A 14017-nucleotide genomic window follows, 5' to 3' on the forward strand; every position below is an offset into this window, starting at 1 on the left:
TTTAATAAAAAATTATAATAAATAGAGAATCTTTTGTTTTATAACCAACCAATCAAAGAATTTAGAAGAAAATTAATTTGACGTAAATAAAAAAATAATAAAAAATTATAAGCACATAATATATAAATCTCAAATAATTCACAGGTGAAAAGAAATTAAATAAAACAATCTAAAAATAAAAATACTACATTAAATTAAACAGTATTAGAAAAAAGACGCATATATTAATTTTACCTATTCCAAACTGAAAAAAAGAAAAAAAAAAGAGAAAGCAATATTTGAATAAATTATTTTGTTAGATAAAAAATATGAGACTATCTATCTTATATAGAAGTGAGTATTTACAAAATTTAGAATTAATAATTAACTATATATTTTCCTTAATCCTATTTCTATTCTTTGTAGAATTAATAACTTAAAATTAAAAATAAGTAAATAATATTATAGTTTCGAATTTTATGAATTTTTTTTGATAATTATTTGTTTATATTTTTAATATTGTTTAAAACAAAATATTTTCCTTTTGTTGTAATCTCAAATCTCTTCTATTAAATATTAACTTTTATATATGTCAAAATCTCAGATTGATATAAACTTGACACATGTCAAAATCTTGTTAATGCACTCTGGCTATAAGTATTCAATAATGATCAACAGAAGAAACCAAGAATGGAGGACTGAATTTGCTTTTTTAAAAGTTTAGGCATAAAATAGGTTCTTCAACTATTATTTTATTTTGGTTTTAACTCATCTTTAGGATTGGTTTTATTTTTATTATACAAATAAACATAACAAATACAAACATTTGGATTTCATGATTGTTTGGTTAATAATTACTTAAATAAAATATTTTGCATAATTATGTCAAAAATAACTGATAATATTTAATTCTAATTTAAAGCAATAGTCATAATATGTAGTTAAAAAACAAGCACACATAAACAATGCACATCTCATTAAAAGCATAAAAATGGAAGAGCCATCATAAACATACATAAATTTATATTCTACAAATATATAATATACTAATAAAAAACAAAACAAACCCGTGCAACTCATGGGTCCATTTCTAGTGTACTTATAATATTGCAATTGTTTGGTAAATTTACATATATCCTTTTAGATAATTATCTTAGAATGTTATAGTATTTTAATTTGTCTCATGTATATTACAGTTTTAATTATTTTTTAGTTGTATTTGCATCATTATTTTGTGAAACATTTTAAACTAGTAATTGTAATATTGTAATTGTGAAAAAAGAAAATTTATTAATTTATCAACCACATAAATTTTGTTTTACCAACCCGCTGTTGTTGAACATTAAATACATATCTTTTCCTCCATAAATTGAGTAATATATTTTTATTTAAAAATTCAAATCACAACATATGCAAGAAATTTTTTTACATATTTATTAATCATATGTACTATATGATAATTCAAAAAAATTTGTAAACAAAACAAAAGAAAGATAATAAGAAAATCATAATTTAAAATCTTAACAAAATCTTCTAAATATAGTTAATTTAAAATAATCATATTGTGTACTTATATATAAAATGATAATTCAAAACATTTTGTAAATGAAATAAAAGAAAGATAATAGAAGAATCATAATTTAAAATCTTAACAAAATCTTCTAAATATAGTTATCAAAAATAATTACATTGTATACTTAGATATAAAATCTTAGTTTTTAAATTCTGATTGGTTTACAATTTTTAAAAATTAGTTAGTAATTTTCATCCATAACTAATTAGTGAGAGAAAGTTATTTTTCATAACTAAGAGTTATTTCAAAGATTTTATTAGTCTAATATTTAAATTACATATTTAAATAATCATTAGTTTATATATGTGGTACATTAAACACAATTTGTTTTTCTTTATAGATTGAGTAATATATCTTCATTTAAAAAAAAAAATATCACAACATATGTAGAAAAAATTCTATATATTTATTAATCATATGTATTATATGATAATTTTAAAAATTTTATAAATAAAATAAAAGAAATATAATAGGAGAATCATAATTAACTAAGAGATACTTTAAAGTTTTCTTACATATTTTATCTGTTAATATATATATATATATTACTCTTTATGTTCTTAGAAATTATCCTACCAAAAAAAATGTTCTTGGAAAATTTTTTTTTTTTGTTAAAGAATGTTCTTGGAAATTAATCTCTAATATATCAATTAATTTTTTCTTTCCTGAAGATATGTTTTAATAATAATCCTAAATAAATAGATGTTATAAGCCAATAAGTTGGAAATATTCAACCACATTGTTTTTTCATCTCTACTGAATTTCTGAGTTTTTAAAATTTTCAAAAAATGGTTAGTCTATACTGCAGTAAGCATGTTAAACGAATATATATGTATATTACTGAATTCATTAAACCGTTAATTTAATTTCATTCTTTGCAGTGTGAATTTATAGTCAGACTGCAATCTAATGATAAAACTATCATGGAGAAAGCTCAAATTGGTATATTAGGTTTGGAAGGTACACTATCATAAATAAAATAGCTGATATATATCACATATTTGATTTTTTTCAATTCTTCTTTAAAATTTCAAACAATGTTGATCATTTTTATAATGTTGTCAGGAGTTGAATATGTGGTATTTAGTGACTCTAGCAACTTAATAACCGTGAAGGGAGAAGGATTTGATAAGGCTGAAGTAACGAAGACAGCAGATAAGATTTGTCGACCGAAAAAATTGTTCTTTTCATGTTTTTTTTCCTAAATAATAAAACGGTTTTATTTATGTCTTCACAATAAAATAAAATTAACTAAGATTCGTAAGGTTATTTGGACTTCAAATAATAATTTATGATGCATATCTATGTAACTATACTTTATATAAGTGTTTGGATTTTTCTTTTATTATTGGTTAATTTGAAGTTATATTAGTATACTCTTATAATGTCTTGTAGAAAAAAATCTAGTAGATCTATTCTTTACTATGACGAAAAATTGCAAGGAAAAATATGATATATATTTATTTATACTATAATAATATTGACTAAAAAACCCATGTAATTAGAAATCTCTATATATAGTTATTGGATTTATAGCACTCTAACACACTTTTTCTACGTTTAATATCACTATGACACACTTTTTAATCATAAGACACTTTTTAATTGTGAATTGACTCATACACCCTTAACTAACGTCTAACCAGATGAAACAACTTTGATCCGTTTATTTAAAAAATAATAAAAAATAATAAATCATAATTAAATAAAGAAATGACTTAAAATATTTATTAAAATACAGATAAACTCAAATCACAAAAATAAGCAATAAAAAATACCAATAATAATAAATCAATAATAAAATATCAATAAACCAATAATTAACCAAAAATCAGAAACAATTAGTATAAACCAAAACAATAACAACTAAGTCCCTAGAACATTCTCCTCTTCATTGCTGAAACAACCCGACCGGTTTTTTTTTTTTTAATAATAATAATATATAATTAAGCATCCCATACAACTTAATTAAACCAACCAAACCACAATCCAACAACACCCAATATACACAGCGGAAACATACCAACAATACAGAACCGTCATATCATCAATACAATCACATTCCTAACCATTATATCCAACAACCTAGCATAACTCTATTCAAGGTTGCAACATCAATAACATAACCATAACACATTAACTGAGACCCTAGATCATCCTTCTCCTCATCGCCATAATTCCACGCCACATACCTGCACACCACAAACAATAGTTGAACAATCAACTACTATATTATTATTGTTTAACGTAACTATATCCGACCAACCACATATTCCCTCACTAGAATACCTCATGACCACACAAAGATCATCAACATGCCACTAGGGCCGCCACTAAGGCCAACAAATGTCCTAAATAGGATTGCCACAAAGGCCGAAATGTCTAAATAGACCGCCACCAAGGGCAAACAAATGTCCTCAATAGGACCGCCAGAAAGGCCAAACAATTATCCTAACAAGGACACCCACCAAGCCCACACATCCTGAAGGATCGTCACGAAAACCACTTTTCCCGAAGGACCGTCACAAAGACCAATCATCTCAAATGACCGTCACAAAAACCACTTGTCCCGAAGAACCATCATGAAGACCACAAATCCCGAAGGATCGCCTAAACAGGCTACACGTCCCAAAGGACCGTCACGAAGACCATACATCTTGAAGGACCGCCTAAACATGCAACATCTGCTAAACAGTCCCCCCCCCCCAAAAGCCACACAATTGGCTAAATAGCCTGCCACAAAGGCCACATATTGTCTCAGAAGACCGCCATACACGGGCCACACAATGACTCAATAGTCCGCCACGAAGGCCACAAAAGCTCCACTAAGGCTGTCAACCGCTGAAAATGGACAAATTCAAACTCCTATAAAACTTTCCATTTTTAGCACTTTGCATTTTTGGAACCTTTCCACTTTAAGAAACTTCCACTTCAGGAAACTTTCTTCTTCTAACACTTGCCTCACGGAAACTCATATTCCGAACACCACCTCATCTTGACTCAATAGTCGAACAAGAGAGATGGGCTGGAATACTCCATTCCCACTCTAGCCACGGACTACAGCTAGGACCAAGCTAGACAAGCTCAAGTCACAGCCTGCTTCTCGAACAACTTCTTGAACCTTGCCTTCATCCTCGCCTCTGACTCACAAGTCTGCTCCTCAACACCATCACAGTCCCATAGGACTTTCATCAAAGGAATCTTCTTCTTCCAAAATTCCTTGACACTCCTCTTGAAAACTCTCACCGGTCTCGCATCCAAGGTCATGTTAGGCTGAAGATCCTCGGGAATCTTAGCCAACAGCCGATCATCCTCGCGGAGACACTTCCGCAACATTGACACATAGAAGACCTTGTGGAACGCACGGATAACATGAGGTAGCTCCAGCCTATATGGCTCAACCCGTCCAATCACTTTGAACGGACCAATATACCTCAGACTCAACTTAGTGTAACATCCGCGAGCCAAATTGTGGGTTTTTAAGATGGGTGTCGATCGATACCAAGGGTAGTGTCAGTCAACACCAACAATTTCAAGGTCGACTAGATCGATTCAGATTGTCAATTTGGGTAGGTTTGGTTTAAGTGAAACCCTATAACCGGGTTTTTTAAGCAAAAAGTCGACCTAAGTCGTGGAGGAAGTGTTATTTCGCCGCTTTAGAGAAAAAAAGAGAGGAGGAAAGTGTTCTTGAGAGTTTTAGAGAGTTTGTGAGATTTCTTGGCTTGTTTTGAGAGATCTATTCCTGTGGATGGAGATCATGTGCTAGGAACGAAGGAGGAGCCTTCTAAAGGAGTGGATTTATCGTTGTTGGGTCAGAACTTCCTGCAAAAGAGGTGAGTGCATGACCATGGCTGATCTAAGCCTGAGATTTCCTTTGTCTTGCTTATTTTGTGTTGTTGTGGTGTTTCTCTTGCTTGTTATGGTTGCTATAGGGTTCCTACGGATTCATATGGCTTTTGATCGAGTTTTGGATGGATTGGAGGTGATGAGAAGCAAGATTTGACTCTTGGGTTCGAGCATATTGCGTATGCGGAGTTGGTGTCCGTTGACACCATGGAGCAGTATCGATCGACACTGTGGGGTAGTGTCGGTCGATACCAATAGTCAGTGTCGGTTGACACTTGGCTGGTGTCGGTCGACACCTCTCTTCCAGTAAGCAGATGATACATGTTCTCCCTGGAATCTCGGTTGCTTTTATAGCCCAGTAGATGAGAGGATTGCCTCACTGAGTGTTTATAAAATACTCATGCATCTCAATTTGTATTTGTGGTGCAGGTAAATGTAAAGTGTGATCGTGGAATCAAGGTAATGAAGAGGAAGATGTTCTAGTGGCTCATTTGGTTATTGTTTGGCTTGTGTTAGGTTGCTAGAGTTGAGTTAGTAGAACATTGCTAGATTGCTGGTTTGTTGTTTTATGTTTCTGGTTGTTGGTTTAATACTGCTACGAAATTATTGGTTTATATAGTCAAAATCAATTCTTTTAAACTTTTCCACAAACCAAGGTGTCACAGTCTTAGAGCTCCTATGGATCTATCAACAACGATTTCTGTTTTCCAATATATATATCTATGTTTGTTGTAAACTTGTATTTGATTAGCCTATTTTATCCATTATTAGGTTGATGAGCTTCTACTCGTTATCTTCCTTTGGGATTGAATGAATAATAGTGGCAATTATGTTTACAAAATAAAGAAAAGGTTATGACCAACAATCAAGATTGAGAAATTGGAAGAATTAATTTGACATAAGTAAATAAACAATAAAAAATTATAAGCACAGTAATATATGACTCCCAAATAATTCAAAGATGAAAATATAAATTAAATAAAATAATCTAAAAATATACAATAAATTTTAAAATATAATATTAAAAAAATAGATGCATATATTAATTTTTTATGGGTCAACATATTGATCTTACATTTTCCCAACTGAAAAAGGAGAAAGTAGGAGAAAATTTTGGTTTAAAAAAATAAGAAAAATTTACCTTCGCATTAAAAAAAAATCCCAATTAAAAAAAATTGAAAGCAATGTTTTTGAATAACTTAAATTAAAATAATTAAATAATATTATAATCTTCTTATAATTATTTAAAAAACTTTGTAGCTTTTTTATAAATTTTGTAATTTTTAATAATTATCTTTTTATATTATTAATATTTTTAAACAAAATATTTTATTTTTGTTGTAATTAAATTGTTCCTAATAAATATTAACTTTTACACATGTCAAAATCTGAGATTGATAACTTGACACATGTCAAAATTTTGTTAATGGCTAACTTCAAAACCCAACTTTATATAATAAGATATAATATATATGATTGCTTCAATAAAATAGAAATTTTGATTTGATTATATTTGTAAAATTTTCAGTATTAATAGTCAATACTCAATTAATCCTCTCTTTTTTTGTTTTTGCTGTCCTTAATTCTCGTAATGTTTACTGTATTACCTTAGATTTGTTATCGTTGACTTGGACAAAGAAACAACGCTGAGAAAAGTATAGTCATGACACGTGTATATTTTTCTTACGCGTGTCAGAAACAGGTTGCGCTATTTTCAATTCCATAACAAGAATTACGTAGGAAGATCTGGAAGATAAATCCATAATGTCGGGTCAGATTTGAGAACGTTTACACACCTATAAGTACTGTGTACACACATGACACTCTTCAAGGAACCATATACTATGGCTCCGCCGCCTAACTCAATCAGCTCACGTCACGTGGCCGTGATCGGAGCAGGAGCTGCCGGGCTCGTGGCAGCTCGAGAGCTTTGTCGTGAAGGTCACACGGTCACCGTCTTTGAGCGTCAGAAACAAGTGGGAGGACTTTGGGTTTACACTCCAAACGTCGAGACAGACTTACTGAGCATCGACCCGGATCGAAACATCGTCCACTCGAGCGTCTATCAGTCCCTCCGCACCAATCTCCCACGAGAGTGTATGGGCTATTGTGAGTTCCCATTCGTAACCCGACCTGATGACGATTCCAGAGACCCGAGACGGTACCCGGACCACAGGGAAGTCATGATGTACCTTCAAGACTTCGCCAAAGAGTTCAAGATCGATGAGATGATCCGATTCCAGACCGAGGTTGTCCGGGTGGAGCCAGCGGCGGAGAACAGTCTTAAATGGATAGTTCAGTCTAAAAGCTCAAGAGGTGTCTTTGGTAAAGATATCTTCGACGCAGTCGTCGTTTGCAATGGTCACTTCACTGAGCCTCGTCTTGCTCATATTCCTGGTAAGTAATTTAAAGTGTCCAAAACCATTAAATATCTCTTAACTATAAAAGTGTATCAAAATTAAACAAATCCAAATAATATCATTGAATGCTAAATCGTGTGATAATAAAATATTTAACTTATTTTATAACATAATCACCTCTCTCTTTCAAGTTTCAAATAAATAAACCTAAACATTAATTGTTCGAACCAGATCATGGTTCGTTTTTGAATCCCAATGTCCGAATGTTAAAGGTGTGGGTTTTGTAATTTATCTTGTATCAGGGATAGACACATGGCCAGGAAAGCAGATCCATAGCCATAATTATCGTGTTCCGGATCCATTCAAAGATCAGGTAATAACAAAAGTCTACGAAATCACTTTGACTTTTTAGTCTATTTTCCATTACTTGAATCTTTTGTTATAGATTATATTAAGATTACAAATGTTGTTGTTTTGACATGTTTGTAGGTGGTAGTAGTGATAGGAAATCAATCTAGTGGAAGAGACATTAGCAAGGACATAGCAACGCTTGCAAAAGAAGTCCATATTGCAGCTAAATCAGCTGATGCAAAAAAAAGAATCAGCTGATGCTTACAAAAAGGAAAGTTCCCGTTATAGCAATATACATATTCATCAGACGGTAAGAACACAAAAATTGAGAAATCAACAAAACATCAATTTAATATATATGTACTTACTCAATTTTTTTACCCCTTGGTATGTTATATAGATAGACCGAGCGTACGAGGATGGTTCAGTTGTTTTTCAAGACGGTGAAGCCGTATTTGCAGATGCCATAGTACATTGCACCGGTTACAAGTATCGTTTCCCATTTCTTGAAACTAACGATTATGTGACCGTCGAAGATAACCGTGTTGGAACGTTATACAAGCATGTCTTCCCGCCTGCCCTTGCCCCTGGCCTCTCATTTATTGGTTTACCTTCGATGGTTAGTAAATGTTATTATATTAAACTGATATGATGGTAGTATTATTTCTTTGATATTACAATTAATATTTTACGTTATCTTTGAAATATCATAAACCCCATTGACTTTGATTTTATCATTGGACTCGTTACTTGGTTTGAAGTTTGAAGTTTATTCTTTTTTCAGGCGTTACAATTCTTTATGTTTGAAATCCAAAGCAAGTGGGTTGCGTCGGTTCTATCGGGTCGGATTAAGCTTCCTTCCGAGGACAAAATGATGGAAGATGTTACAGCTTTCTATGCTAAACTTAAATCTTTGGGCATTCCCAAGAGATTTACGCATTTTCTAACTGATCCACAATTTACTCCAATGTTCAAAAAGCTTAAGCCGCATGAAGCAAGTTTGATCTCACAATATGAGTACTTTAACTGGGTCTCGGAACAGTGTGGTTGCTCGTCTATTGGGCCTTGGAGAGTGGAACAATATAATATCGCCATCAAGAAAAATGATGATACTTATCGTGATGATGAATGTGATGACGATGATCAACTTCTGGAAGAAGCGTACCGTGATTTCGCTAAATTCAAACCGTCCAAAGTTTGTTCTACCCACTGTCACTAGTTCCAAAGTAAGTGCGCTACGAGACCAAGAGTTGAGATTCCTATGTTGGTGAAACAAATTAAAAATGACAAAAAGGTTAAATTAAATTAAATACTTCTTTTTTTGGTAATCCACAAAATAAACGTTTTCTCTTTTGGTTGTTCCAGTCTGGATTCTGGAAGGTGATTAATGGAGTATATTACAAAGTTTGACTTTTGCAACATATTTTATGTAAAAAATGAGAATAAAGTATATGTTAACATGCAACACATAATAATATAAGAATCTTAATTTAGTCGATTACAGCTTAATTATTGCAAAAAGTTAATGTTCTTACTTTACTTTTTATTCACTGGTCACCATGTGTCCATGTAATTTACTTGATTAGTTCAGTTGGGTTTTCATATTAATTTCTTAATTCCGCGGTACTAATAATTGGTTTATTTTTTAAACCGAACCGGCTAACCGGAATTGAAGACGCTTCTATATAAACCCAACTAATGAGCACAGAGCGTCACATCGAAAGAAATAAAAAAATGGCTCCCGCACAAAGCACAATCAAGTCACTCCACGTGGCAGTGATCGGAGCCGGAGCCGCCGGGCTCGTAGCTGCAAGAGAGTTACGCCGCGAGAATCACTCCGTCGTAGTCTTCGAACGCGACTCAAAAGTCGGAGGTCTCTGGGTATACACACCGGAAAGCGAGGTCGACCCACTTAGCCTCGATCCAAATCGAACCATAGTCCACTCAAGCGTCTACGACTCTCTCCGAACCAATCTCCCAAGAGAGTGCATGGGTTACAGAGACTTCCCTTTCGTGTCTCGACCTGAACACGACGGCGACTCTAGAGACTCGAGAAGGTACCCTAGTCACAGAGAAGTCCTGGCTTACCTTGAAGACTTCGCTAGAGAATTCAAACTTGTGGAGATGGTTCGATTCAATACTGAAGTGACTCTTGTCGAGGCTGATGGTTTGAAATGGAGGGTTCAATCCAAAAACTCAGATGGGATCTTCGGTGATGAGATCTTTGATGCTGTCGTTGTTTGTAACGGACATTATACAGAACCTCGAGTTGCTCATGTCCCTGGTAATATAAATTTCTTGAAACCAAGTTTGGTTTTTTTAATAAAGATTCGATGAGTTTGAAGTGATTTATGTTTTGATTGATGAGAAATTTGTTATTTTCAGGCATAGATTCATGGCCAGGGAAGCAGATTCATAGCCACAATTACCGTGTTCCTGATCAATTCAAAGACCAGGTTCTCACAGACAGAGTTGTTTAATCTTTCTTTGTTTTGTCGGCACCTTTTTAAAAAGTGCTTTTGTTCTGATTCGACAGCTATGGAAAAAGTGTTCTTTCAATTCCATTATACACTTAGGGAAATACTTTATTTCTTTAGTTCTCATTTTTATATTGGTAGAGTTGTTCTGTTTTGATAGTATTTGAATATAGGTAGAGTTAGTGAGAAAATGTGGTATGAGTAATTCAAGTATTGTTGGTGTGACTTGGTGGTGAGTTTGAAATGTATAGGATTGAATTAGCTGACGATGTTGTTGTTCTGGTGGTATCTATGAAAGGTGGTGGTAGTGATAGGAAATTTTGCGAGTGGGGCTGATATCAGTAGGGACATAAAGGAAGTGGCTAAAGAAGTCCACATCGCTTCTAGATCAAATCCATCTCAGACATACAAACTACTTCCTGGTTCCGAAAATTTATGGCTTCACCCTATGGTAAAAAATCAAATATTATACAGTATGTAGAATCGATCAGAGAGAACTTTGATCATACTAGATGGGTCGCTGATTCAGTTTTTGCTTTGTAATTGTAGATAAAAAATGCAAACGAAGATGGTTCGATTGTTTTTGAGAATGGTAAGGTTGTCCAAGCTGATACCATTGTGCATTGCACCGGTTACAAATACTACTTCCCGTTTCTCAACACCAATGGCTATATTACCGTTGAGGATAACTGTGTTGGACCGCTTTACAAGCATGTATTTCCACCTGCGCTTTCTCCCGGGCTCTCCTTCATTGGTTTACCCTGGATGGTTAAGTTTCTCATTCACTCTACTTTTGTTGGCTTTTTTCAGTTTTTTTTCTCATCCTCTAATCAGATTTTGTGTGTTTTTAATCTGAAATCAGACACTGCAATTCTTTATGTTTGAGCTACAAAGCAAGTGGGTGGCTGCAGTTTTGTCCGGTCGGGTCACACTTCCTTCAGAAGACAAAATGATGGAAGACGTTACTGCCTATTATGCAATGCGTGATACTTACGGGCTTCCTAAGAGATACACACATAAACTTGGTCAGAATCAGATTAGATACCTCGACTGGATAGCCGAGCAAGTTGGTGCACCTCCCGGTGAACAATGGAGATATCAGGAAATTGAAGGTGGCTATTTCAGACTTGCCACACAATCAGACACTTTCCGTGATAAGTGGGACGATGATCATCTCATTGTTGAGGCTTATGAGGATTTCTTGAGACAGAAGCTGATCACTAGTCTTCCTTCTGAGTTATTGGAATCAGGAATCTGATGATTGATTCCCTTGGACAAATGATTAACCTGTGTTGTTGTGTTGATCTTTGTTGTTGTGTAGAAGAATAAAAGCCGTCAAAAGTTTTCCCATTGACAAACACTTGTATTAATCTAAGATTAATTCTTAACCATTTTACAATGTCTTTTTTTTTTTTTTATCTTTGAATGTTGGAATAAAACAAGGTTTTATACAGATGGAATCAGCCAGCCCTAAGCATGGTGTACATCTTGTTTACGTCAACTCTTCAACTCACTTTCCACCACGTAATTTTTATCTTTGAACAAGATGATTCATCATGTTTCTTGCTCGTCGATGATCAACTTCTCGAAGAAGCGTACCGTGCTTTCGCTAAATATAAACCATTCAAAGTTTGTTCTACCCACTGTAACTAGTTCCAAAGTAAGTGCGCTACGGCCTACGAGACCAAGAGTTGAAATTTTCTATGTTGGTGATAGCAACGAATAAAAAAATGACAAAAAGGTTAAATTAAATACTATTTTTGGTATTCCACGAATAAAACGTTTTGTGTTGTTTTATTCCATTCTGGAAGATAACTAACAGATGGACTATATTTTATGGAGTATGCATAATTATTGCATAGCGTCACATCGGAAAAAAGAAAGAAATAAAAAAATGGCTCCCGCACAAAGCACCACAATCAAGTCACTCCACGTGGCAGTTATCGGAGCCGGAGCCGCCGGGCTCGTGGCTGCAAGAGAGTTACGCGATGAGAATCACTCCGTCGTAGTCTTCGAACGTGACTCAAAAGTCGGAGGTCTCTGGGTATACAGACCCGAAAGCGAGGTCGACCCACTAAGCCTCGATCCAAATCGAACCGTAGTCCACTCGAGCGTCTACGACTCTCTCCGAACCAATCTACCAAGAGAGTGCATGGGTTACAGAGACTTCCCTTTCGTGTCTCTCGACGACGAATCTAGAGACCCGAGAAGGTACCCTACTCACAAAGAAGTCTTAGCTTACCTTGAAGACTTTGCTAGGGAATTCAAACTCGTGGAGATGGTTCGATTCAATACTGAAGTGGTTCTTGTCGAGCCTGATGGTTTGAAATGGAGGGTTCAATCCAAAAACTCAGATGGGATCTTTGGTAATGAGATCTTTGATGCTGTCGTTGTTTGTAATGGACATTATACAGAACCTCGAGTTGCTCATGTTCCTGGTAATATAAATTTCTTGAAACCCGATCCTAAAGTTTCTTTTTATAGATTCCATGAGTTTGAAGTGATTTCTGTTTTCATTAACGATAAATTTGTTATTTTCAGGCATAGATTCATGGCCTGGGAAGCAGATTCATAGCCACAATTACCGTGTTCCTGACCCATTCAAAGATCAGGTTCTTACAGATTTTTAAAATATTTTATTTTTGGTGTTGTTTTTTTGTCATCAGTATGTCGACACCTTTTGATTTTTTTATTCCATTATACACTTAAAAGGAAATATTTTATTTCTTTTCTTCTCATTTTATATTAGTTGAATTATTGTGCCTTGATGATATTCGAATTTTAACATCTAGTGATTTTTTTATATTTTCTTTATGGTATGGGATGATGTGCAGAGCGCTTCCACTGGTTTAGACTTTCAATAAAACTAAACGAATATTTTATTAATATCATAATATTTTTGTTATTCAATTAAAATTTTAAATGATAAGTAAAAAAACAAATTGTAACAAGACATGTAGTATTTGGAGTCCTAATGTAAGATACCTCTGGAGATGCTATTAGGTTAGTAGAAATATACGGTGTAAGTAATTCAAGTATGTTGGTGTTGAGTCTGAAATGTATAGGAGGATTCAATTATCTGATAATGTTGGTCTGAAATCTTTGACAGGTGGTGGTAGTGATAGGAAACTTTGCGAGTGGAACTGATATCAGCAGGGACATAATGACAGTGGCTAAAGAAGTCCATATCGCTTCTAGATCGAATCCATCTGAAACATACAAACAACTTCCTGGGTCTGACAATCTATGGCTTCACTCTATGGTATATAAATATTTGTAGATCGTTCAGAAGAGAGAACTATGATCATGCTAGACGAGTCGCTGATTCAGTTTTTTTTTTGTAGATCAAAAGTGGAAACGAAGATGGTTCGGTTGTTTTTGAGAATGGTAAGGTTGTCCAAGCTGATACCATTGTGCATTGCACCGGTTAC

At 33.9% G+C, this 14017-nt stretch overlaps 2 protein-coding genes across 3 annotated transcripts in view; both read left to right on the forward strand.

The window, feature by feature from the left end:
* On the forward strand, positions 7243-9561 carry LOC104755477 (flavin-containing monooxygenase FMO GS-OX-like 6). The gene is given in 6 exon segments (XM_010477869.2): positions 7243-7795; positions 8061-8131; positions 8248-8340; positions 8342-8419; positions 8510-8728; positions 8894-9561. Coding segments are annotated over 6 exon segments (1449 nt in total). The 3' UTR covers positions 9329-9561.
* The window catches only part of LOC104755480 (flavin-containing monooxygenase FMO GS-OX5-like), a 5353-nt gene continuing 1139 nt past the window's right edge, over positions 9804-14017 (forward strand). Inside the window, exons 1-5 of one of the 2 annotated variants that reach the window (XM_010477872.2) lie at positions 9804-10393; positions 10495-10565; positions 10885-11037; positions 11136-11354; positions 11449-11989. In XM_010477872.2, the coding sequence (XP_010476174.1) occupies positions 9808-10393; positions 10495-10565; positions 10885-11037; positions 11136-11354; positions 11449-11844 (1425 nt within the window). In that variant the 5' untranslated portion in view covers positions 9804-9807 and the 3' untranslated portion in view covers positions 11845-11989. Of the gene's footprint in view, positions 10394-10494; positions 10566-10884; positions 11038-11135; positions 11355-11448; positions 11990-14017 lie in introns of those variants that run through there. The other variant, XM_010477873.1, reaches the window with a different exon arrangement.

Source organism: Camelina sativa, chromosome 17, assembly GCF_000633955.1.
Source record: "Camelina sativa cultivar DH55 chromosome 17, Cs, whole genome shotgun sequence".
NCBI classification, from domain to species: Eukaryota; Viridiplantae; Streptophyta; class Magnoliopsida; order Brassicales; family Brassicaceae; genus Camelina; species Camelina sativa.